Source organism: Rhinoraja longicauda, chromosome 20, assembly GCF_053455715.1.
Source record: "Rhinoraja longicauda isolate Sanriku21f chromosome 20, sRhiLon1.1, whole genome shotgun sequence".
NCBI lineage: Eukaryota > Metazoa > Chordata > Chondrichthyes > Rajiformes > Arhynchobatidae > Rhinoraja > Rhinoraja longicauda.
Genome location: NC_135972.1, coordinates 5,413,883 through 5,440,367, shown reverse-complemented (window position 1 = coordinate 5,440,367; position 26,485 = coordinate 5,413,883). Strand labels below are relative to the sequence as shown.

At 38.8% G+C, this 26,485-nt stretch overlaps 1 protein-coding gene across 3 annotated transcripts in view; it reads left to right on the top strand.

The window, feature by feature from the left end:
- The window catches only part of LOC144603518 (ELKS/Rab6-interacting/CAST family member 1-like), a 422,464-nt gene that overhangs the window by 289,167 nt on the left and 106,812 nt on the right, over nucleotides 1-26,485 (top strand). For 2 of the 3 annotated variants that reach the window (XM_078416811.1, XM_078416813.1), the window contains one exon: nucleotides 13,405-13,506. In XM_078416811.1, coding sequence (XP_078272937.1) covers nucleotides 13,405-13,506 — 102 coding nt within the window. Of the gene's footprint in view, nucleotides 1-13,404; nucleotides 13,507-22,559; nucleotides 22,626-26,485 lie in introns of all 3 variants that reach the window. The other variant, XM_078416812.1, reaches the window with a different exon arrangement.

Sequence of the window (26,485 nt, the reverse complement as noted above, 5' to 3'; positions counted from 1 at the left end):
TGTCACTTTCCATCCTAATGCAGAATTCCACCATATTATGGTCACTGTTGCCCAAGGGGCTTTGCACAACAAGATCGCTAACTAATCCTTCCTCATTACACAATACCCATTCTAGGATGGCCTGTCTTCTAGTTGGTTCTTCTACATATTGGTTGAAAAAAACATCCCGTATTTGCAGTTATAAACAATGGAAATGTACTTCCTGTATATATAGAACTGTACAGAATGGAGAAACAACGAACTGCGAATGCTGGTTTACCGAAAAAGTGCAGGATTAACTCGGGTCAGACAATGTCCCTGGAGAACATGGATAGGTAAAGTTTCAGGTCAGGTCCCATCCTCAGACTGATTTTTGATGAGAAAGGGAATAAAACAAGACAGCACAGGAACAGGCCCATTGGCCCACAATGCAAGTGCTGAATATGATGCCAAGTTAAACTAATCTGCATGTGATCCATATCCCTCCAATCCCTGCATAATCAAAATCCTCTGAAATGCCTTGTTTGTATCTGCCTCCACCACTACCCCTGCATTCCAGGACCCACCATCACTTTGTTTAAAAAAACTTGCATCTCCTTTGAGGAAAAAAACTTGCATCTCCAAATTTGAGGAAGGATATTCTTGCTATTGAAGGCGTGCAGCGTAGGTTTACTAGGTTAATTCCCGGAATGGCGGAACTTTCATATGTTGAAAGACTGGAGCGACTAGGCTTGTATACACTGGAATTTAGAAGGATGAGAGGAGATCTTATCGAAACGTATAAGATAATTAAGGGGTTGGACACGTTAGAGGTAGGAAACATGTTCCCAATGTTGGGGGAGTCCAGAACAAGGGGCCACAGTTTAAGAATAAGGGGTAGGCCATTTAGAACTGAGATGAGGAAAAACTTTTTCAGTCAGAGAGTTGTGAATCTGTGGAATTCTCTGCCTCAGAAGGCTGTGGAGGCCAATTCTCTGAATGCATTCAAGAGAGAGCTGGATAGAGCTCTTAAGGATAGCGGAGTCAGGGGGTATGGGGAGAAGGCAGGAACGGGGTACTGATTGAGAATGATCAGCCATGATCACATTGAATGGCGGTGCTGGCTCGAAGGGCCGAATGGCCTCCTCCTGCACCTATTGTCTATTGTCTAAGATCTTCTCTGAACTCCTTTCAGCAAAATGGTGATCTAATGATGTGTGTCTAAACATTAATGTCTCTAAAATGTCATCTTTGTGTGTACGATGGTAACACGTGTCCTCGGGGGTTGATTTTTCTTCAAAATAATAGCAATCCTGATTTAGCAATATTAACAGGAAATTTTTTTTTTGTAAGAAGGACTATAAATTAGAATTTAGTTGCCTTTGTTCAACTCTGTAATGTATATGCACCGTGGGGCATCTGGTTATATGAATAACCCCTGAAAACAAGCCAGCATACTCCCAGCATAAGGGCTTTACCACTGAATTAAGGAAATGACTTTGTGGAAAAGTCAGGAGGCCAGCACGTCACCATCCCACTGAAGACAAATGTCGTCATTCCACTCCAATCAGTGAGACTTATTTTATTGAACAGAGTCAATTTAAAGTGTTTCTTTGCAAAAAATAGCTGTTTTAAACACACTAATTTTCCCACTGTTTACATCTTATGTGTGAAATATGTAAAAATATTCTGTTTTCCATGGAATTGCAAACATTGTGTAATGAGGTGTATTAATACCTTCTTTCCACCCTACTTCCAAAATTCCAGGCCTCTTTCCAACTTTTTCAAGTTAAAGATTTTCAGTACAATCTCAGAGGGTTTCTAGTTTCAAGACAATTAGACTGTTGCTAATGGTTTTTTGGGTGCAAAGCATTTGATGCATGATGATTATTAGAAAGCTGAATTTTCATGCGATTCCTCTGTCTGATGTCAACTAATTAGTCTCAAGATATCATCAAATGTGTACATAGTTCAGTGAGTTTAACTTTTCAACCTCTGCATGTTTTGGGGACCAATAATTGCTGATAACTGAATCTTTGGGAAGATTTTCTGTGTTAACTTTTTGTGACATATCATGAACAAATGTAGAAACAATCCATTCACAACATTGCTTTCAACAAAAGAGGGAAAGCATTCTTTATGAAATCTCATAGCTGCTAGGCCTTCGTATTTTATGCCATTGTGTGATTGCCTGTTGCAAAACTGGGTACAATAACAACCAATTTTCATATACAAAGCTTCATAAGACTCATTACATGCCAAGCTATGGACATGGAAAAGAAAGCGAGATGTAAATTAGAGAGTTGACCAAAAGCAGAGTTGAAGAATTGAGATTTGAGCAGCCGTGACAGAACAAAGAGGTAAAGAAAAGAATGGCAAATAATGGAATCTGACAGCAAAAGACTTCAGAACTAATGTTTAAGAGAAAGGCAGGAGGAGGTAAAAGTTCATATTAGACCAGTCAGAGGCTATTGCCGTGAGGATCTCCAAGAATTGCTGAGGTATAACACTTCAGAATGTTTCTGAGATAAGGGAAAACAAATCTACAATCAAATTTCAAGACTGGGATGAGAATTTCAGATTGAGTTGCTGGAGAAGAGTAAATCTTAGCATGAACAAGATTATGGAATATTGCACGGTGCAGAGAAGTGTGCAAGTCAGTTAAATCCTGGATAGGTTGCTGGTTTGTGTCGAATAGAGCCGAGGAAACCTCGGAGAGTGTGCCGAAAAAGGCCAGGTTGTGAGTGTTTCAGTGGGAATGAGAGTGCAATAGGTAAAGAGACAAGCGTGTCATATGGAACATTGAGAGTGCAATGGATGGTATTCTTCAGTTTGGACAGCATTAAATATGTTCGGCTGACAATGCAAAATACCAAGACTAAACACAAAGCAAAAAGAAATCACTCCCGATATGTAATGATTCCATTGGAATCAAATCAAGAAAGTTTCAGTCTCGCTAATATTGAGTAAAAAGAAAATAATTGCTTATTAGAAGTGAGATAGCCATCTGAATGGCACAATACTATTCATGGAAGCATGCATCTGCCAGTAAAGAACCAGCGCACGTTAGAAATCTGTACATATTTACAGATGATAACATGAGGGGGTAATATACAGGTGAGAATATGATTGGAGCTTATATGCTTACAACATGTGGTTTATGATTTTAAGAATCATTCTTAGAGCAATGTAATAATTTTATTAAGTATGGCCTTGCCCTGATTGAGTGATTCTTGGCTTCTTTTCCTGTAACATTAGGCTTTACTTGGTGGTTTACGATGGCAACACAATTATTGGGTAACTTTTTCATTGAATGCTGAAATCATGGACTTGCTTTCCAGTTCATTGACTTTCCAGCACACCGTCTCATTGTTTCAGTAATGCTGCATGAATCGGGTTACTCCGACATCAACCCCAAACCGTTTGAACCTTAGAAGCAAGTAGAATCCCAATTCACACCTGAACTGTAGTAAGGGTGTTGAAATGGGTTTGAGTGGGTCTTTGTGAGGGTTGGCACTTCTGATCACAATTTAGAAACTGTGGTTCAAAGTGTGGAACAGTGAGGGAGGATTGAGTTTAATGGTGAAACCCCATGGTTGTATTACTGCCAATGTTCAAATGCAGCTATAATCATGGAAAGATATCTTGCCAATGAGATGTTTCCTTGAGGAGAGGTTCAAAGGGGACAATATTCGAACACTGATGAACAAGGAAAAAATGTCTATTTCTTCAGAAAGTCAGTTAATTCAGAACCAACCATCAGTTAATTCAGAACCAACCATCATCAGAATATAAACAAGCCGTTTTTTCATGGAATAATCAATTGATCTCACAATATTTAAAAGCTTCAAAATTATTTGAGTATTATGTTAAGTAGAAATCAACCATCCATAATCATTTTAATGAAAGGTTGTGCACAGAAGTTGACATTGAGTCCAGGTGTATAATCTAGATTACATATATAATCCATCTCTACTAAATCGTACAGCATTGGCCTGTTTATACTCTAGCCTCCCAGCCAGGTAATTCTTTGAGCATAATTACTACTTTTTTTTCTGTGTGACTGCATTCTAATGGAATATGTATTCCAAAGACTTTGCACATGTTCAAACAAAACATTAGTGAAGGATATAATTACTACGGAGTTTGGGGCACAGTGGGTGAAAAAATGAAAGGTGGCCTTTTAAACCAAGAATGTACTGAGAATGAGGTGATTTAACTGGATATCTGCCAGTAAATTGTACTGCAACACCTTCAAATAAATCCTGGATTGAATCTTGCCCCTCTGGTGATGTTTGTCACACCTAATTGTACAGCTTATTCAAGAAATTACAGGCTGCTTTTAACCAGATTCAATGCACTGCCTTCAATTCCCAGTATAAAATGTAATGAGACTTGTTTTATTGTCAATTCTGCGTTTTTTTTTAAGTTGAAAAATTATGGTGAACTTTACTGCCCATGTTTTTATTACTGTTGTTGAATTTTAAAAGGTTAGATTTTGTTCACCATAGGGAGATCATGAGAAAGATTCTGAATGTAACACCGAGTGGCGTTATTGTGTGCTGGAGTTAGCTAATCGCTTAATTGGGTAACATCATCACTAATAAATGAATTCTCTCATATCTTAAGCTTGTTATTGCTCTTTCATATCATCTTATGTGTGATAGTTCCCACCTCAATAACAAAACTGCAAGAAAGAAGGACTTGCATTTATATAGAGACTTTCGTGATTTTGGGATGTCTCAAGGTATATTAAAGTCAGGAAAGTATTTTTGAGGTGCTGTGACGATTGTCACGCGGAGCTGATTTCTGCACAAACGGCAACGTGATCACTTTTGTTGAGGGATGTTGAATCAAGAATAAAAATTGGCCAGCACACTGGCAATAACTCCCCCAGCTTTCTTTAAAGTAGTGTATGTGCCCTTTTGTCCATCTAATGCAGGAGAAAGAGTATCAGTTTAACATCCCATATGAAAGATGTCACTTCCACTGTACAGCATTCTCTCAATGGTGTACCAAAGGTCAGTCTGGATTGTTGTAGTCGTCTCTGGAGTGGGACAGATGCCTCTCTAAAACTCTTTGACCTTGCTTTTTACACAGTTCCCAGGGACAGGATTAGAGCAAGTTTCCAGTATGTTTTGAATAAATCATAAGAAATAGCCTGAGCTAATGGGAATCCTGACACGTCTCACTCGATCATCAGTTGGGATGCTTGGGGAAGCTTCCAAAGTGCAGCAAAATGGAAAGTTTAAAAGTGCAAGTGGGCGCCGCTAAGACTTTATTGGAACTTTTCTCTTGCTGCAGAGCTTGTCAAATATGCACTGCCTTTGCAGTTCTCCCACAAATGGGGGAACTGTGAGAAAGTTTTCAATTTCTCAAAATACTTTGTGCTCAGAATTATGCTCTAAGATATGCCGTCAGATGCCGTAAATATTTCTTCTTGTCAAGTGCAACAGTGTTATGTTGTTAAAAATGATCTGCTTAGTTGATAACTATTTTGAGTACCAGAAATGATATGATATGGTATCAATGAGCTCTCGTTGTGTCCTATGTAGCTGCAACTTCACTGACCGATCTTCTGGAGCCATGAACTTTTATTTAATGGTAACCAGCTAAGTAGTCAAATAATAAATTTGTCAAATTAAAGCATGTCCTTTACCAAGTTGTGAACTATATTGCAGGGGAAAGTCATCATTTTATGTATTCAAATTTTATAACGGTATTTTGATCAATTAGGGGTTGGTGTGCTACCACAGCTCATTTTGTGTGCATTAGATTTTTTTGCACAAAATGTGAAGACTAGTTTTATTTAAACGAAAAGGAAATTTGATATATATTTAGGATGTGTACTTTTACCTCCATTCATCCATAGGAAGCTAAGAATTTGGGGAAAAAATGATTATTTTGAACCAATGTGAATATGAACAAATATTTCTGCACTCTACCCCCACCCCTACACACAACTCCATGTGGTATGATCTCCTAAAATATAGGAAACTATTAAACATTTTCTACTGAATATTATGTGAAATGGATACATGTGGAAACTATTGCTGGTACATAATTCAGATACGGGTTAAAACATATAAGACGGTTGATGTCACGCCAGCAGTTAGAAAGTCTGAAGAAGGGTCTCGACCTGAAACGTCACCCATTCCTTCTCTCCAGAGATGCTGCCTGTCTCGCTGAGTTATTCTGGCTTTTTGTGTCTATCTACATAATTCAGACTATTGTCTCAGAACAAGTTTACCACCTACATCTTGAGCTCCTCATTTTTATTATCCCATTGTAGCAACTGCCAAATTAATACCACAGAATGAAGGAACAAAAGTGCACAATGTTTTTTTTAAATTTGGCATTATTTCTGCAGGGGTTTGGGGCTTATTTCATGAAAATATCAATTATTCTGCCAACTGATGCCATTCCCATGCTTAAAAGAGCACCAAGAGGAGGATGAGAAGTCCAAAAATCTCTGCTTGGTCAGCATGACATTTTCTGAAAACACATGGAATTGCAGGTGTGAGTTCACAGAAAAAGACACAAAGTGCTGGCAGCATCTCTGGAGTACATAAATAGGCCACATATCAGGTCGGGATCCTTCTTCAGACTCTTTGTAGTGGGGGGAAGCTGGAAGAGAGGTGGGGGCAGGACAAAGTCTGGCAAGTGATAGGTGGATACGGGTGCGGTGTGTTTGATTGGCAGATGGTTGGGATCGGCGTACTGGCAAATCATATAACCAGGCCTGCTGAGGAAAGGTTATAAATTTAAAGGGAAATGTCAACACCATAGCGGAAAATAGCATTATGTGTAATAAACGTAAATGAGACAGGAAGGGATATAGGGTTTAACAAAACAGTGCATCAGCAAACAGCCAATTTAAAGCAAATGGTATAAGCTAGTGTAATAAGTAAATGTATTATTCTATGGTTTTTACTTTTTCAATAAATTACTTATCTCCTTTTAAATGATCAGAGACAGTTAAGAGACCTTGGATAGAGTAAGATATCTAAAGGCTACTATGACTGTCATGAATTGGGCCTCAAGATTGACCACTTTAGGTGTAGGAAGGAACTGCAGAAGCTGGTTTAAACCAAAGATAGACACACAATGCTGGAGTAATTCAGCGGGACAGGCAACATCTCTGGAGAGAAGGAATGGGTGTTGTTTCGGGTTGAGACTTCTTCAGACTTCGGCTTCGTTACTGTTGGATGGTGGGCTTCTAGCCTGATTAGACCTGTATGACAGCGAGAATAACATGGGGAACAAGTGCAGGCAGTGGCAAGCTTGAGTATGATCTGGCCTATTATGATTAAGAAGAATCGACATGGTTTTAAGAAAGAAAGTTATGCTTGATAAATCTAGTGGTTTATCTGTGGATATAACTATCAGTTAAATCAGAGAGAAACAGTAGCTATTAGTGTTTGTGGACTTTCAGAAATGTCTGACAAAGTGATAACATGGGGGAAATGCAGAATTGAGATTAACATTGGCAATAGTTAAATGATAGAAAGCAGGCTGCAGAAATGAAAGATTAGCTTCAAAGATAGCAGATTGTTTCTGGTGGTATCAAAGCTCAGCACTGGACCCTCAGCCACTGCAATATGACAATTCAAAATCAATGTATGCACCCATGTCTGCTGATACAAAGCTGGGTGGGAACATGAACTGGAGAATAGTGCGTGAGAAAATGTCAGGTCATTGTGGAAAGAAATGAAAACCAATACTCTTTAAATGGTGAGAACTTCCAAGTGTTGGTTCATGTAAGGATCTGGTGTGCTTATTTGTGGGAAATAGAAAGTTAAAATCCAGATATAGTAAACAATTGTAGAGATAAATATTTCGTGCAAAGGTGATAGAATACTGAAATATGTGCTTATGATGGGAATGCGGAGCCTTAAATAAACTTCACCTGCAGAATTGTGTGCAGTATTGGTCTCCATACTTAAAGAAAAATATAATTACGGAGTAAATCGAGTGTTGGTCACAAAATTGCCTCTTGGGATGCAGGGGCTGATCTCTAAACAGAGATTAAGGTTGATTTAAACTAGAAAATTAAGAAGTTATCTTATTGGGACTTGCATGATTCTGAGAGGGATTGACAGTGCAGGTTGAGAGACTGTTTCTTCTAGCTGGTGGTGCTACAACTGAGGCAATAGTTTAAGAAGAAATTGGCTCCTTAAGATTGAATGGATGAGGCATTTCTTTACAGACGGTTCTACATCTTATTATCTCAGAGTTATTTATCTCAGAAAGTTGTGGATGCTTCTTTGTTGAATATGCAGAAAATCAAAGCCCATGCAATAAGCATCAGAGAATGTGGTGCATGGTTGGTAAAGTAGTCAAGACTTAATGAGATCCTGTTCAATGGAGTAGTATGCTTGGGAGGCAGTGAGTGGCAGAAATCTACCAAGAATCATGAGCACATGTCAATTAACGTTTCAGTGGTCTCTGGGAGAAAGATCCAATATCCAAAATTGCATTAAGGACAAGTTACAGATATGTAGAAAAGGTTCACTGTATTGCCTGAAATTAGAATTAAAATTTAGTGGAAAGAGAGAATCATTGGTTAAAAATGGCAAGATTCAATAGTTTAATTTATTCCACTACTCCATGCTCTCTGCTCATCTCATGGATTCCCTTTGTGCAAGTATTGTTCCAGTGTAAATGCTATCTGCACAGTTCGGAAGTATACATGCACTGCTATATATTTAGAACAAGATAGACATAAAAAGCTGGCGTAACTCAGCGGGATAGGCAGCATCTCTGGAGAGAAGGAATGGGTGACGTTTCGTGTCAAGACCCTTCTTCAGACTTCTTCTTCAGAGCTATATATTTACTCTGGTCCCTGCCTTGTCATCTTCTAAGTTTACTTGATGCAGAGAGTGCACATACATAAATTGTAGTTAGCATATATACAACGTTAGCATTTTAATATCTATTTTATTTATCTGTAATAACTTCATGGCAGTAAATTCATATCACCTCGTTATGGTATTTGCACAATGGTCAACAAATGCAAGATAAAATTTAGTAAAAGTGTAAATTATACATAATGTAGAGAATAATAAATGATTGGCTGTAAGTCTGCAGAGTAACCAAATACCTGATTTCTGTTCCTTCCATAAACCCCTTGAGCCTCACTTTCACCATTTGTGACATTATTAGAACTGGTCTCAATGAATGTCTTGTAATTCAGTGCCTGCCGAGTGGGTGTTTTATTCTTCAGGAATCTGTTGAAAACCATGCAGTTTTATTTAAGTGAAGCTGCTGTTTCTAAAATCAAACATTATTCACTGTTGTTGTATCCAAATAATTTATCCACAAAGCTGCTTTTTTCTGATATTTATGGGCCATTTACAGCATCAAAAGAATTGGATATAAACACCAAGTTAATTGAGCCTGTCATTTGAAACGCCAAACATTTCAAGGTTTCTTGAAGTTACTTGAAGTATTTTCTAGACACCAAAACATACTACCATCACATTGCTCCACTCATCTTCCTAAATCAGACGGCAACAGCTGCCTTTCGCTAACATGCACTCACCAGTAATAAAGAAATGTTACAAATGATTGTAAAGCATTTAGAGTCCATATATGATCTGAACTAAAGTAGTCTGTGAGAACAAGACTCAATACAGGAACTCCATGTTAAGGTCAGCTCTCAGTTTAGAATGATGTACGAAACACTCACTGGAATTAATGCTTTGTTACTCAATCTCCCTTATAGCTCATATTGTTCTGTTATTTACTGGTTGATGAAAAACAGATTTCTGCTCTGCAAACATACTGAACTTGTAAATTCACTCTTGTAATTCTTGTATTTCCCACTTGTATTGACTTTGTTCCCTTACGGCCTAATATCATGTATGAATTGTATGTTTATAGCAGTAGAGAGGCATAGAGTCATGCAGCAAGGAAACGGGCCCTCCAATCCAACTCGTCCATGCAACCAGGTTTTATAACTGAGCTAATCCCATTTTGCCTGCATTTGGCCCACATCCTTTTAAATCGTTCCTATCCATGGACCTCCTTAAACGTCCTTTAAACATCGCTCTTGTGCCATATCTATAGCTTCCTCTGACTGTTCAAACCGTACACACACCATCCTTTGCGTAAAACAATTGCCCCTCACCTCGCTTTTAATTCTCTGCTCACCTTAAACATACGGCCTTCAGTTCTGGACTTTTCTACACACGGAAAAAGACTCTGACCATTCATCATATCTGTGCCTCTCATGATTTGGTATACCTTTGTAAGGTCACCTCCTACATTCCAGGGGAAAACTCCCAGCTTCTCCTTATAACACAAGCCTTCGAATCCGAGTAATATCCTGAGGTTTCTTTTTTGCACACTTTCTAGCTTAACGACTTTCTTCCTATATAGCAGGGCGATCAAGACTGCATGCAAGACTCCAGCTTATTATTTCCTGCATTGTGATAATATGTTTGGTCCTTTTAAAAAAATTCTCTGGTCCCCATAATCACTCTTTAAATTCGTCTTGTTAATCTACCTAACATGAATCTAACACTTGACTAACAGTGTGTTTGTCAAGAAAAGCTGTAACTCTTGTAGCGTAAAACAAGAAGCAACAGTTATGCGATTTTTCCATAAGACATTTTAGTCATTATCTGATCCAGGAACAAATCAATATGCATTCAATATCCTTAATCCATCACCTTTGGATTTTGATAAACAGATTTTCTAACTCCAATAATTATCTTTGCACTGTGGCATTGCTTTTTAATTCTTCATAACTGAGATGTTTCTTGACAGATTTATTTTGAACATTTCCAGAAATGATAATATATTCCTTTATTCGTCCCACACCAAGGAAATTTACAGTTATTACAGCAGCAAAGTGGATAGCAAGAGATCATTCATTATAAATAAAAGATACATAAATTGTCATCAGTTTTCTGTGTGTTCTTAGCTGTTATTGTTGACTCGTCCGACAATAGACAATTGGTGCAGAAGTAGGCCATTCGGCCCTTCCAGCCAGCACCATCATTTAATGTGATCATGGCTGATCATTCCCAATCAGTACCCCGTTCCTGCCTTCTCCCCATACCCCCTGACTCCGCTATCCTTCAGAGCTCTATCTAGCTCCCTCTTGAAAGCACTCAGAGAATTGGCCTCCACCGCCTTCTGAGGCAGAGAATTCCACAGATTTACAACTCTCTGACTGAAAAAGTTTTTCCTCATCTCCGTCTAAATGGCCTACCCCTTATTCTTAAACTGTGGCCCCTGGTTCTGGACTACCCCAACATTGGGAACATGTTTCCTGCCTCTAACGTGTCCAACCCCTTAATAATCTTATGTTTCAATAAGATCCCCTCTCATCCTTCTAAATTCCAGTGTATACAAGCCTAGTCACTCCAGTCTTTCAACATATGACAGTCCCACCATTCCGGGAATTAACCTAGTAAACCTACGCTGCACGCCCTCAATAGCAAGAATATCCTTCCTCAAATTTGGAGACCAAAACTGCACACAGTACTCCAGGTGCGGTCTCACCAGGGCCCTGTAGAACTGCAGAAGGACCTCTTTGCTCCTATACTCAACTCCTCTTGTTATGAAGGCCAACATTCCATTGGCTTTCTTCACTGCCTGCTGTACCTGCATGCTTCCTTTCAGTGACTGATGCACCAGGACACCCAGATCTCGTTGTACGTCCCCTTTTCCTAACTTGACACTATTTAGATAATAATTTGCCTCCCTATTCTGGTCTATCTTGCTCTGCTCAATTATCTTTGGTCCGCATGTAATAGTCGCCAGGTTTTGGCGTCGTTTTCAAAGTCCAGTTTGGTCCGCGTGCTCGATCTCCTGAAGCGGCGTCCGATCTTGCATTATGCTTTGCACTTGCATTAAATATCCTTCATGTGCAAAAAAAGCAGATTAAAATCATTGCAATAGCATTGAATCATAGAAGTAAAGTATGATCCTAGAAGAGGCAGATTGGAAAATGGAGGATTTGTATGGGCACAGAATCAAATGATTTTTCATTGTAGCAGAGTCTGGGGAAAAAGGAAGGAGTTATTATGGTTTTGGAAATATCATCCTTGTTTTCAAATCTTTCACAGCCTCATTCCTTATCTCTATAATCTCCAAGATAACTAGCCTGGAAGTCTGCATTCATTGCCTCCTATTCATTCTTGAAGTTAATGGTTTTATCTCCTTTAAGATGCCTTTTAAAACTAACCTCTCACCGAACTTTTGTTAATGTGCTCTTCTTGGCCAAATCGTGCCACCAGCTGCCTTTTGTCCAGGACCACTTGAACTTTTGTGCAATTGCCTTGAGGCATAGAAGTTCAAAAGATCCAGAAGTTCTGAACTTTTCTCTGCCACGTTTCACCATTCAGTTAAGCAGTTATTTCTCACATAGCTCTTAGGGCCAACGGAATCGAGGGATATGGGGAGAAAGCAGGAATGGGGTACTGATTCTGGATGATCAGCCATGATCATATTGAATGGCAGTGCTGGCTCGAAGGGCCAAATGGCCTACTCCTGCACCTATTTTCTATGTTTCTATGTTGAAGAGAGATCAGATGCATTTTGTTTCCTGTTATTCAACTTTATTCTAAGACACATACAGTGCCTTTGTTCATTTAAATAGAGTCATTGTTCCCATGGAAAAAGATTTCAAGAGCTTTGAATCTTAGAAATAAAGTATAATCCTTGAAGAGGTGAATTGGAGAATAGAAGATCTGTCATGGACACTGAATCAAATGAGTCATGAATGTAGCAAAGACTGGGGAAAAAAGGAAGGAGTTATTATGTTTTTAGAATTATCCTTGTTTTCAAGATTTTCCACAGCCTAAGTAAAGTGAAATTATTTCACTTTATTATACTTTTATACAATATTGCTATTTGTTTGTATTTTACTATTTTAAGTTTATATTTTACTCTTTTTAATTATCGCCGCTCAGAATCCTTTCTATCCTGTGGAGTATTTCTCAAGTACGAAGGTCAGCGCATGCAACCTGGTACTAAGCAAGATATTGGTCCGGGTGGGTGGGGATTGTAGCGGTGGTGCGTCTGGTGGGGCAGGACAGGTTCAGCCAGACCTGACCTAATACCTTGTAAAGTTGACCAAAGTCCAATTTTGTTTGATAACTTTCTGCAAATTACCTAAGTGTATAAGGCCATTAGCTGTTGGTGAAATGTGTTGAAAATAGAATAATGCATTTCCAATTAAATGTAGCATTGTATGGAATTTACATAGTCAAAGTTGGTCTGCACTTGTGTGATTTTTAACCTACCCTGAAAGATTCTTGGAGGAAGGTTGGTACAACAGCAGTTATTCACCTTCAACTCAAAATGTTATGTAATGGCAGAGGTGTTCAAGAAATTACTGTTTGTGATTCAATTAACAGGATTATAAAATATATCATAAGAGGAGACTAACTAAATTTATGTATTTATCCTCGTTTCCTTGATCTTTTGCAGACCCAGAACAGAATGAAGCTGATGGCCGATAATTACGAGGAGGACCATTTGAAATCTTCAGCACAAGCCGAGCAAACAAACCATAAACCCTCTCCAGAACAGGTGAGAATCACTTTGTCTTCAAAACTGGAATGATTCAGATAATGGTTAAGATTTATTATGCACCATCACTCAGAGTTATAAAAAGTTATTTTCAGGATATCCTCTCTAAGAGACCGGGATCACGTTGGAGTTGAGTGATTTAACAGCAGGAGCGATGTGCTGCAAATGCATGGCCAGGGAAGTGTACTTTATATTAAAAATAACATTATATGTTAGTGCATTAAACATTGTCATATGATCCTCCTTGCTACGCTGAGCAGCAATTGGTTAATAAATGTGTATTGGTGCCCTTTGATCCAGTTTGGCACAGCACCTGTGTGAAACTAAGCCCACTTGTTTTGGCCACGCCAGACCCAGATTGCAATCAGTTCATTTGTTGGCACATGTCAGAGCGCACATGGAAGGATTAAGCACAAATGAGTTCCTCCAAAAACTCCACCAAATCCATTACCTAGACATAAATATATTCACAACACAGACCAGAGTGCAACGGCTTATTTCATAATAACAGAAATGAAGTCAAATTCAAAATTATTTTCAGATTTTCTTTTGACATTAGATTAGCTGTGATTAACCAAATGAACCCTGGGGAATAATGTATGCCTATATGTATAAGTATCTACACGCCATAAACCCACTCATTATATTGTAACAATAACTGGCTTGTTTTTAGAAGTATGATTGTTTTTCTTTTACCTTGGCTGAAAGTGCCTTTGTGATAGTTTTATTTTAAAACATTGTGATGGTAGTAATTAAAATTGGGATAAATGAGAGTAGTTTCTAGACAGGTGACAACTCCCCTCTAAGAATACAATTCAATGTTCAGTGTCAGCAACTTAAGTGATGTGTTACTAAGATCTGTTCAAACCCATAGTGCAACTGTATTGTTGATCTTAACATGTTTAACATACCTGAGTCATTGGACTCCGTCAGAATACAACATAGCCAAAGAAAGCCAATACATTGACAATATTAAATAACTTTATAAGTAATGTAGCAGTGGTCATACACACCAATGTCCTGATTTTCTTTCCTCTGGAGATTTCCAACACCGGTTGTGGCTCCCTTTAAAGTCAGGGATTGATTTCACTGTTTATATTATTCAAAACAATAAATGGTTTTTCTGATGTCCATTTTTTTTCATTCACCCAAATGCCATCTGTTTTCATTTATCATCTGCTGATTGTTTCTTACTTAATCCTGCTTTTCCATGTAGCGTGACAGAGAAAGGAGCAACAATTCAAATGATTCCTGGGATCACATGTGGGAATGGTAAAGGGTCTACCAAGCACATTTTCTGGTTTCCCAGTGTTTACCCAACTGCTTTTGTTATCTCATACTCTCTTTTGCTACCTTCGATAAAGAATTTTGTGCAAGACAGGCTGCCATTTTGTGGAAATGCATTTGACAAACTAAATTTCTGAACTCTAAAGTTCTGTATGTGAACAGAGTCCAAGCAGATAAACAAGGGTCACTTAATCAGTTGCAAATGCCTTGGCTTACAAGCTTTTCCTTTCCCCTCATCATGTTGAAATCAAGACTCGTTACACTGCAGTATGCTCTAACTCATTCTTCTCTGTGCCTTCAAATGATATACCTGCTTGACTCCCTCAGTTTTTCCATCCTCCCCAAGCCAGAAATTTCTAAGACCTAAAATTGGCCTCAATTAATCATGATCTCCATGGAGATGCCCTGTGCTCTGAACAGATTTTTGACAGACTTTTATGTTGGTACCAAATAATTAATGATGGACTGATATTCACTCATAATTGACAACTGGGTATGAAATTGGTCGTTTAAAAAAAAGTCAAAATTTGATAAAGTATGGAATATTTCCAAATTTGTAAATTTGCTATTATATTTATTTGTAACCCTCATGAATTGATTCCTTTCCCTGTAACACTGAGAACATATGTAAAATATATTTTATTGTGACATGAAGTATGAAATGATCTGCACAGAAGACTTGTTTTATAGATGAACCCATAGAAATTGGGGTCATTGTTTAATTTGCAGATCATAATAATGATAATCAACAATGATGGTATAAAATTGGACAAAAAAATTATGGATTTTTTAATAAACACAAAGCAGAACATAAAAGATAAATTATTGGGTGCCCACATTGGTTAATATTCCAACTGTAAAGAACCAAGCCCAACTGCTTTGAATTGAATTGAATTGAATTGAATTGAAAGATACAGCATGGAAACAAGCCCCTCAGCCCTCCGAGTCCAGCGATTCACACTAGTCCTGTATTCCCAATTTTGCATCCACTCCCAACACACAAGGGGCAATTTACAGAGTTTAGTTAACCTACAAACCCACACATCGTTGTGGGAAGAAGCTGGAGCACGAGAAGGAAATCTATCCGCTCACAGGGAGAACATGCAAAGCTCACACAAACTGCACCCGAAGTCAGGATCGAACGGTCTCTGGCAACGTGAGGCAGCAGCTCTTCCAGCGATGCCGTGGCACATGACACTAATGAATTGCCTAAAGTGAATTCTAAATTACTTAATTTATTCCGAATATGTCAATCTTTTCTTTCATATCTGTAATTCATTTTGCTTTTTATTTTGTATCAATCCCAATTTTTGATTTTTATTTCAAACAGTGCAGCATCCAGAAATGGCTTGATTTGCTCTTAAAATCAGGGCTTTTTCACTAAAAATGTCCTCAATTTGTTAAGGAAAGTAATGTGTTTTCATGGTTTTGTGATCCATTGTTACTAGCTATAGATCTTAACAACTTTACTTTTAGAAAGAGTATCCAAATCATTTGAATATGTGTCAAGAACTATCTAATTGAATCAATTTTCAAACTGCATGTTTTTAAGAGGTAGTTGAAAAAAATCACATCAAGTTTATTTAATTAAGTTTTGCATTAATGTGGAACAATTCTCAACTTGCAGTTTTTGTACATCTTGGTTACTGTAATAAACCAATGCTTTTGTTGCAGGCTAACAGGTCTCAGTGCACATATCATTCCTTGCTGTTGGTATCAATGACGGATCATAGACCTATAGAATGCTTATGTTGTTTAAGGACATGACCACGTAATTTAATTAATAAATGTTATATTTTAAACCAGTAATCTTTTTTAAATTACCAAAAATGTGAAAAGCCTGTTTTTAACTTTCTGGAGGTGCCAAAACACCCTACTGACACGAACCATCACCAATAAAAGCACTGGTCATAACACATTTTAGCTTCTATAACAATAACCATGATGCATATTCATATAAGAGATTGGCAAAGTAATAGGTTTAGAAATGTTGTTAGATTTTATGAGGCAAAAGAATGTAAGTTGATATCAGCAAGTCAAGTCAAGTCAAGTCAATTTTATTTGTATAGCACATTTAAAAACAACCCACGTTGACCAAAGTGCTGTACATTTGATTAGGTTCCAATAGGAAAAAAAATGAAAACATACAGTAGCACGCAAACAGTTCACAGCGCCTCCTCAATGAGCCTCAAACGCTAGGGAGTAGAAATATGTTTTGAGCCTGGACTTAAAGGAGTCGATGGAGGGGGCAGTTCTGATGGGGAGAGGGATGCTGTTCCACAGTCTAGGAGCTGCAACCGCAAAAGCGCGGTCACCCCTGAGTTTAAGCCTAGACCGCGGGATAGTGAATAGCCCCAAGTCGGCCGATCTGAGGGACCTGGAGTTAGAGAGGGGGGTTAGAAGATTTTTGATGTAGGGGGGGGAATAATACTCTTTATTACTCGCAAGACATTAATACTCTTCACATAAAGGCTTCAAGCGAAATATTTTATCACAAGTGGGTGCCAAGATAGAACATTTCACAAAGAATTGGACGAGTATTTAGAAATCTCAAGTCAAAGGGTTATCAAGAAGATTGGGAAACTAAAGTGGATAGTTAGAGTTGATATTAGCAACATTTCCAACTATTACTTTGGTTAACATAATCTCCATGTTATATTGCCTTTTAAGAATCATAATTGTGTTCATGCAAGTTTATAATATCATCCTTTTTTGGAAGTAATACAGAATTATTGTTGTTGTTGCCATACACTTAGACACCACTGACTCTTTACATTAGTAACAGAAAATATAATGGTGTTTAAGTATGTTTTACAATCACTTTTTCTTATTCAAAATGGAAGGAAAATAATGTTTGATTTCATCAAAAGAGGATGGGTTTTACAATTATTCTCAAAATGCAGTTAACAGAAATGTTTAATTTTTATCCAAACTTATCCAATTTATCTGTAATTATTTAATGTCATACAATGTTAGAACAAAGTTATATATATTCTCCTTAAAATAATGTCTACAAAATATTAGTGGTTTTTAAGCTTTTTTCATGTTATTCTGATTCAATGTGCAAAGAGTGACAGTGTTGTGTATTCACAGCGACCAAAATTAAATCCAATTAGTCTTATCCTAATTTCTCGCTATAATTTGAGCCAGTGCTATTCTCTGTTTGCAATTCCTCAGCATTTGCTAGGGCATGATTAGAATGATTGGCTATAGATTTGATGAAGGGGTGAAAGAGTTATGGGTTAACACTGAAGATAGACACAAAATGCTGGAGTAACTCAGCAGAACAGGTATCATCTCTTCAGTCTGAAGAAGGGTCTCAACCCGAAACATCACCCATTCCTTCTATCCAGAGATGCTGCCTGTTCTGCTGAGTTACTCCAGTATTTTGTTCTATCTTTGATGTAATCCAGCATCTGCAGTTCCTTCCTACATAAGAGTTATGGTTATTCTCCTTGGGGCGAAAATGATTGAAAGTAACGTTAAGAGATTTTCAAGATAGGGAGAGGGTTTTGACCAAAATATAGAGACTTATTCTCCCTGTGAGCAGATTGGTGATGTGAAGTTATAGGTTTAAAAACATCAGCAAGAGACAAGGTATAATTTTCATTTTGTCAGGAAGTGAAAAGGGGGTAGAAGGTTATTCCATAAATAACTTTTAAATAGGTTTAGGAAGGCACATTTGGAAGAGGAATTACAGTGTTACAGACAAAAAGCAGCAAGTGGAATGACATTGTCTGCTCTTGCAAAGAGCCAATGCAGGCTTGGTGACCCCCAAATGCCTCTTCCAATACTGTGTCTGCACGGTGAAAATACTTAGGACTAGATTTATCCATCCTTCCTTTGTTGAATGCTTTAAACTGAAGACACTATGATGAATTTTGATAGTTAGTCATTGCATCTTCCTCATTTAACAGAATCAAGAAACCCAGAAGCATTTTCATGCTTTATTGATTTCCAGTAGCACTTTTAAGGATTCTGCATAAACCATGTTTATGTGAATCATGAAAGGCCTGATCAAAGATAATAGAGCAGAGCAAGATAGACCACGCGACCCTAAAAACCATAGTAGGTCATGGGTAAATTTCAGCGCCATTTAAGTAAGCAGATTCTGTGAGCTAGACTGGGCAGTGTTCACAACTCTCTGTGATTTTGTCGTATATAAAATGTTTGCAAACAATTATTTTTGTTCAACTTCTTGGATAAGTTGACAGTTGACATTTATAACTATTTCTTGAAGAGTTGCTGCTTCGTGATCTTTAAACTTTGGATGTTACTGATTGAATATTTGCACTAGAGATCCACTCTGTCTGTATCAGGCCAATTGATTTATTGATGCCTATATCTCCAATTGCAAGAAGCAAAAAGACATTTAACTTTACACTTAGAGCCATGAAAATTTGAATTGGTGAATTGATTAGTTAAAAACCCTTGACAGCCACTAAAATGGCCAATGCTGCCTGACATGGTACAGAAACATGAATCCAATTCAAATAGACACAGTGGTGGAGTAAATCACCGGGTCAGGCAACATCTCTGGAGAAAAAGGATGGGTGATGTTTCAGGTTGGGATCCTTCTTCAGACAAGGGGGGGGGGGGGGGAGGTGAAGAGCTGGTATGAATCAGGACCTGATCTTTTCATTGGTTAGCTGATATGGGAAACAGTGCAACACTGTATATCTCGCACACAAAATGATGTAAATCTTACCATGAATGACAGAAATAAAAAGTGTTATCCTTGTTTATGAAGTTCAATTTTGAATGATTTAATTATATGTTAAATTCAAAACTAAACTATGGTAGTAATGTACATTATTCATGTCTAAAGCTAGCACTTCTGTATCAGTGTAGGTATGTATGCATTACATTTTATTACACTAATATAAAATGAAAAGAATGAAAAAATATCTTGACAAGTGTGCATGGTTATTTTATTCACAATATTAGGATTTCAGGAAATAAGTTTGATGTCACTGATTGAGAATGCGTATGGGTAGGCCCTAATGAAATGTACTTGAGAGAACAGTGATCATGATAGAGAGAACCATGTGCTGAGAAGAGAGCAACAGATTGAAAGAAAAACGTTGCTAGACAAATAATTAGAAGAAATCACAAGAAAGAAACTAGAGATATAAATATATATATATAGAGTGAGAGAGAGAGAGAGAGAAACATATATATAGACATATTATGTATATATATGTATATATTCTATGTATGTATATCATATATAATTTATATATGTGTATATAACATATACAGTGTACTATATATATATGATATAGATATATATATGTATATATACATATATATGTGTGTGTGTGTGTGTGTATATATATATATATATATATATATATATATAATGTGAAAAATAAGATAAGACTGGACCAAGTGGACCCGTTGGGCCCATTCCTCATAGAGGGGGAACAGGGAAGGGGAGAGGGTGTCGTCACTGAGTGAGCCCTGGACTCAAAGCCTCTCCTGTATTGGTGTAGCACGCTCAACCCCCCCACTCAATCCCCCTTATCCCCCCCTCCTCCCCCCACTGACCAACTCCATCCCCCCTACCCCACCCCACTTGTCCCTCCCCTGCACCCACCCCCACTCCCTCAGCCCTGCCCCCACCCCCATTTCCCCCTCCCCACCCCTATTCCCCCCTCCCCCTCTGCTGCCTCCCCTCCTCCCCACCTCCACTCTCTCCTGCCCCCCACTGTCCCCCTTCCCCCCCCACTGTTCCCCACTGCCCCACCCCCTCCTCCCCCCACCCCCACTTCCCCGACACCACTCTTCCCGACCCCCACCCCCACTCTCCCCTTCCTCCCCCCACCCCCACTCTCCCCCTACCCCCACCCCCGCCCTCCCCCCACCCTCCCCTCTACCCACTCGGCCGCCACACCCACTCCCCTCCGTGGAGCCGTTGGCTGCGAAAGGCACTTACCAGTGCCCGTGTGTTCAACGCTGACGTGCGAGTCTCTGCCTGGGCTGGGCCGGGCGAGAGGCGAGGGGAGAGGCGAAGAAGGGTCTCGGCCCAAAACGTCACCCATTCCTTCTCTCCTGAGATGCAGCCTGACCTGCTGAGTTACTCCAGCATTTTGTGAATCAATACCTTCGATTTGTACCAGTATCTGCAGTTATTTTCCTACACTATATATATATATAGTGTATATAAATAAATAATGTTACATTTGTGCATAGCCTGTGTTAGTGCAATATAAGGGAAACTGCACAAAAGAGGGGGCAGGGGAGGAAGGATGGGAGGGAAATGGGCAGAAACAGTTAGAAAGAATAGAATCAGAGAAATTAAGCAGGGGGAAAACATTTTAAAAGAAAAATAACAAAAATCTGTGAATTGATAGATGAGATATATTCTGTATTTTAATGGTATCATCACACATACTGTTCCCCCACAACACTGATTACACTGCGAGAAGCATAGCGGACGGCGGGTTTTGCTTACTAAAATGGCTGCCGTTCTGCTCCGTTGCGTACTATACTTCAGTATAGGTGATTTCAACGGAGTGGTCTATCTTGCTCCACTCTATTATCTTTGGGCCTGATTAGGGTAGATGTGGAGAGGCTGTTTCCACTAGTGGGAGAGTCTAGGACCAGAATTCATAGCTTTAGAGTAACTTTAGGAAGGAAATGAAGAGGAATTTCTTCAGTCGGAGAGTGGTGAATCTGTGGAATTTATTGCCACAGAAGGCTGTGAAGGCCAAGACAATGGATATTTTTAAGGCAGAGATTGATAAATTCTTGATTAGTACAGGTGTCAAGGGTTATGGGAAGAAGGCAGGAGAATGGGGTTGAGAGGGAAGGATAAATCAGCCATGATTGAATGGCAGTGGACGAATGGGCCGAATGGTCTAATTCTGTTCATATCACTTATGAACACTTATGAACATGTTAAAATTTAAAATTACATTTGAAACTAGTCTAGTGAGTAACAAAATCACTATTTTATGTGGGAAGATAGTGGTCTTGGTCCTTTGAATGTAGACTTCAGGATATGTTTGGCAGTATTAGATTGCATGAGTCACCTTCCGTGGATTTCTTCAGGATCAAATCTACACTCCAATGGTCTGAATAAAGGTCCCAACCCGAAACATCACATATCCATGTTCTCCAATGATGCTGCCTGACCCGCTGATTTACTTCAGCACTTTGTGCCTTTTTTTGTAAACCAGCAAGAAATAAGTAGATTTAGTTGTATACGCATAGGGCCTGACCTGTAAGTGGTGTCACCTAAAAATTCAACCTTAACAAAGAATGATACTTGAAGCTTTGTGAAATGTCTGACATGGATAATTAATCGGGGTATTGCTTTGGATATTGTTAAATTGCAAGGATTTACTCATCTAAAAATCCAGCTCTGACAATTCCATGGTGACGAATGATGCAATGGACAAGCACTGGTGGTGCATCATAAAGATTGGTGTTGAAAGGAAAAATAAAATAATATAGATTATTCCTATCTTTGGATAGGAATCCCTCCCATTACATTCAGTAACCGCACACTATATTTGGACGCTGTAAGTACAACACTGTCTCTCAAATACAAAACTCAATTGATATGGTTAACAACAAACTTATTTGTCTTAATAGCAGTCTGATCTTTTGCACAAAACAAAAGGAAGGAGATCTCTGAGAAGGCACCTCTTCTCGCCTGTATTCTAATGTACACTCTGGTTGTAATCTGTTTATACTAACTTGCTTTTATTTCATCTCCATGCTATCATTGGCTGTCCTCGTCATCTGCAACCATAAAGGATGATGAGGAGGGCATATGGGCATAGCCAATCAGATGAACTTAAGCAGCTATTTTGTTCAGAATGGTGAGAATTTGTTTTGCCTCCTTGTTCCTCACAATCACTTGCACGTGTTAATCTCAAATTGCTCGCTGCAGTCCTTTGTGTGGTTGTACTCCATTTCATTTGTACACGGTGTTTGTGTATCTATGCTTGGAGGTGGATCACTTTTACTGACCTGAAATTTCTTTCCCTTCATGCAAGAGAATGCTGGAGACTTGGTAGTTAAAATTAAAGACATATATGTAGAATTAAATTGTTTGAACACTAGTTTAAAAAAAAAAAGTTATTGAAGCATTTTTATTTGAATTCCATGTTTGGGCTGAACAGCAAAGGTGCAATGCATACAGGATTTCAGGTTGTCCAATTGCAAATTGCTGTGTAAGGTGAACGATTAAGAACGTTTTAGAGTTAGGAAGCTAAATTAAAGTGATTGAAGCCAAATTAGGTGATTCCTATGAATGTACAGTAATTTCATATTGAAATAATAATCCACTGATAATGTGTTATTGCAGTGAATTTTTGTGTCTATTTCATGCTTGTCATTCGATACACAAAGCAAAATGGAACATCTTTTATATTTTAATAACATTTATCTGCAACAATTTCTTCAATTTTTACTAGAATTCAAAAATCCCAAAGCATTTGATACAGTAAATGGCACCAACAGCTAGGTGCCATCTTTTCACTTGGATCTATCAGGATAGAATGCTATGGAGAATATTATGTTGGGGGGGGAAGGAAATGGTTGGTAATGAGTTTTTGGTGTTGGGAATAGCCCTGGGATTGCAGAGAAATTAATATGTAGGGTGTTGTGAGTCTAAACATCGGAAATGGCAAAGGAAAACAAACTTGCATTTATATACATACTCCTTTATAGTGATATGATTTCTCAAAGCTTGCAAATCAATACATCTCAAGTGCAATAGCGGTTTAGTTTGTTTTACAGCATGGAAGCAGGTTCTTCGGCCAAATAAGTCCACAATGACTGTCGATTACCCTTTCTCACTAGTTGTATGTTAGACCACTTTCTTATTCCCTACACATTGGGAACAATTTTACAAAGACCAATTTGCCTACAAACTTTGCATGTTTTTGGGATGTGGAAAGAAACTGAAGCATCCAGAAAAAACCCATGTGAACACAGGGAGAACATGCAAACTACGCACGGACAGGTCAGAATCGAAGCCAGGTCTCTGGCTCTGTGAGGCAGCAGCTCTGCCACTATGCTGCTCTGTTTTGTGCTCAGCAGCCAAAATATGCCTCGGAGGTTCACTGAAACAAGTGGCTAGTTGATCTATGTAGTTTTGCATGAGGGATGAAGTTGGTCGGGACATTAGTAAAGTTCGCTACGGCATCATGCCTTGTTGTGTATTCATTTCAACAGATGGATTTAATATCAACCTACCCACCCCCACACTCAGTCTTATCACTGCTTCCCCCTTTGTCAGCTGCTTCCTGCTATAAAGACCCATCTTATTGCCTATAATTGCGTATATGTTTCCTGGCTGGCAAAGTTGAAAACAAATGTGCTGAGATCTCAGTAAAGGTTAAAATGCAAAATATTTCAAACAGGAATCAAACCTGCCTGAAACTTCCAATTTATGAATTGGAAGCAGAGATGGGACCAGGAATGGGAAGGCACTCACCTTTGGAGGTGAGGGTTGATCATTTAAATAGTACTACAAGGCTACTACACACCATTAGTTTGTTATTTTTTTATTTTCATAATGTTTGGGGTATTATTTAAATGGTGACTGATTGAGAAATAGAAAAGGATTTAGTGTCCTTGTATACTAATCGCTAAAATTAAAATGCAGTTTAAAGGGCAAATGGTACATTGGCCTTTGTTGCAAGAGATTTTAGAAGAAAAAGATTTTATTGAAATGTAGAAAATTCTGTCAGGACTCGACTGACTGGAGGCAGGGAGGATGTTTCCCTGGGGTGGGTGGTTTAGAACCAGAGGGCACAGTTTCAGGATCTGAGGTTAAGACATTTAGGATTCACACGAGGAGATATTTTTTCAGGCAGAGAGTGGTGAACCTGTCGTGTTCTCTATATCTAGGGACTGATTATATCTATGTAGGAAATACATGGATTTGTAGATATAAAAGGCCTTAAAGGATATAAAGAGAAATCAGAATATGGTATTGAAGATCAACCAGATGCACCATAGAAATCATACAATCAGGTGCATCACATCTTGGTTTGGGAACTGACTGCAACACTACAATAAATGGAAGATTCTAGATGTAGCCCAGCCCATCATACAAACCAGACTCCCCACCATTGACTCCATCTATACTTCACGATGCCTATGACAAGCAACCAACAAAATCAAAGGCACATCCCACCCCCTGCAATTCCTCCTCCTTCCTGCTCACATTCCCCTCACAACCACAATTTCAGCCGTTCCCTCCACCCACCATTCCAACAGCTATCAGATTCTGTGAGCAATGTCTACTTTAATCCAAATATTGCCCGGACCAACAACCCCCACCATAAATCAAATTACTCCAATCATTATTATGCATTTACTCTACCATCACTTAGCCCCGGCAAGCTCTCACAACTACCAGTGGTGTTCAAATCTTTCTATCCACATCAAACACAGTAGGTTTCAGTCCAGCCCAAATCCATATCTTATCCCAATTCTCCCATGGTTCTTCGCACGGGTCCATTGCATCCATGAATGCCTTGGTTTTCTGAAAGGGGTTTTCCTGTGTTATAAGCCTCCAGTCTGTGAATCAGGCCGCCTGTCGGCACAAACCTAACTACAGTTCAATTCTGGACCTTCAAGAAGCCTTTTCTTCAAGATTTCCATTCGGGGCCCCAGTGTGGAATTTGCTTCCAGTTTAAAATCTAAGCCATGCAGTCTTTTTTTGACATAGATTTCAACAAAGCTGTAGATAATTACACATAAAAGAAACTGCCAGATCCTCCGGGGAAATCAAGTTTTCAATTTTTAAATCATGATGGTACTGAAATTACTTACAATGGAGTTAACCAAACGGCTTGAAGAATATGCCACTGTCTTTTGATTGTGCAGGTAGAAACACTGATGGCTCCTACTGAATTATCAATAGGGACGGCACAGAAGTGCAGCTGATAGAGTTAATCTCACAACGAACGCATGAGACCTGGGTTCGGTCTTGACCTTGGGTCTGACTGTGGAGTTTGCACATTCTCCTTGTGACCATGTGGGTTTCTGAGGGAAGATCTTAGGGGTTATAGGTTAATTGGCATCTGTAAGTTGCTCCTAGTGTGTAGGAAGTGAATGGGAAAGTGGATTGACATAGATCTGGTATGATCTAGGTGATGGATTGTTGGCGTGGACTCAGTGGCCCAAGGGCCTGTTTTTATGCTGTATCTTTCGATCAGTCACAAAGAAAATTCAAATTAGAGGATGCATCTGAACATGCAAAAAATTTTAATTGTCCATGTTTATCTGATTGAGATCACCGTTGGGACATTAATTATTTCACTTACTATGAGGGGAAAAAAATGGCTGATCAGTTCAGCTTCAGTTTAGTTTCTTGTCACGTGTACCGAGGTACAGTGAAAAGCTTTTGTTGCATGCTTTCCAGTTAGCAGAAAGACAATACATGATTACAATAGACAATAGACAATAAGTGCAGGAGGAGGCCATTCGGCCCTTCGAGCCAGCACCGCCATTCAATGTGATCATGGCTGATCATTCTCAATCAGTACCCTGTTCCTGCCTTCTCCCCATACCCCCTGACTCCGCTATCCTTAAAGAGCTCTATCTAGCTCTCCCTTGAATGCATTCAGAGAATTGGCCTCCACTGCCTTCATAGCTATTTACAGTATATTTACAGTATATAAATACATGATAAGGGAATAACGTTTAGTGCCATGCAAAGCCA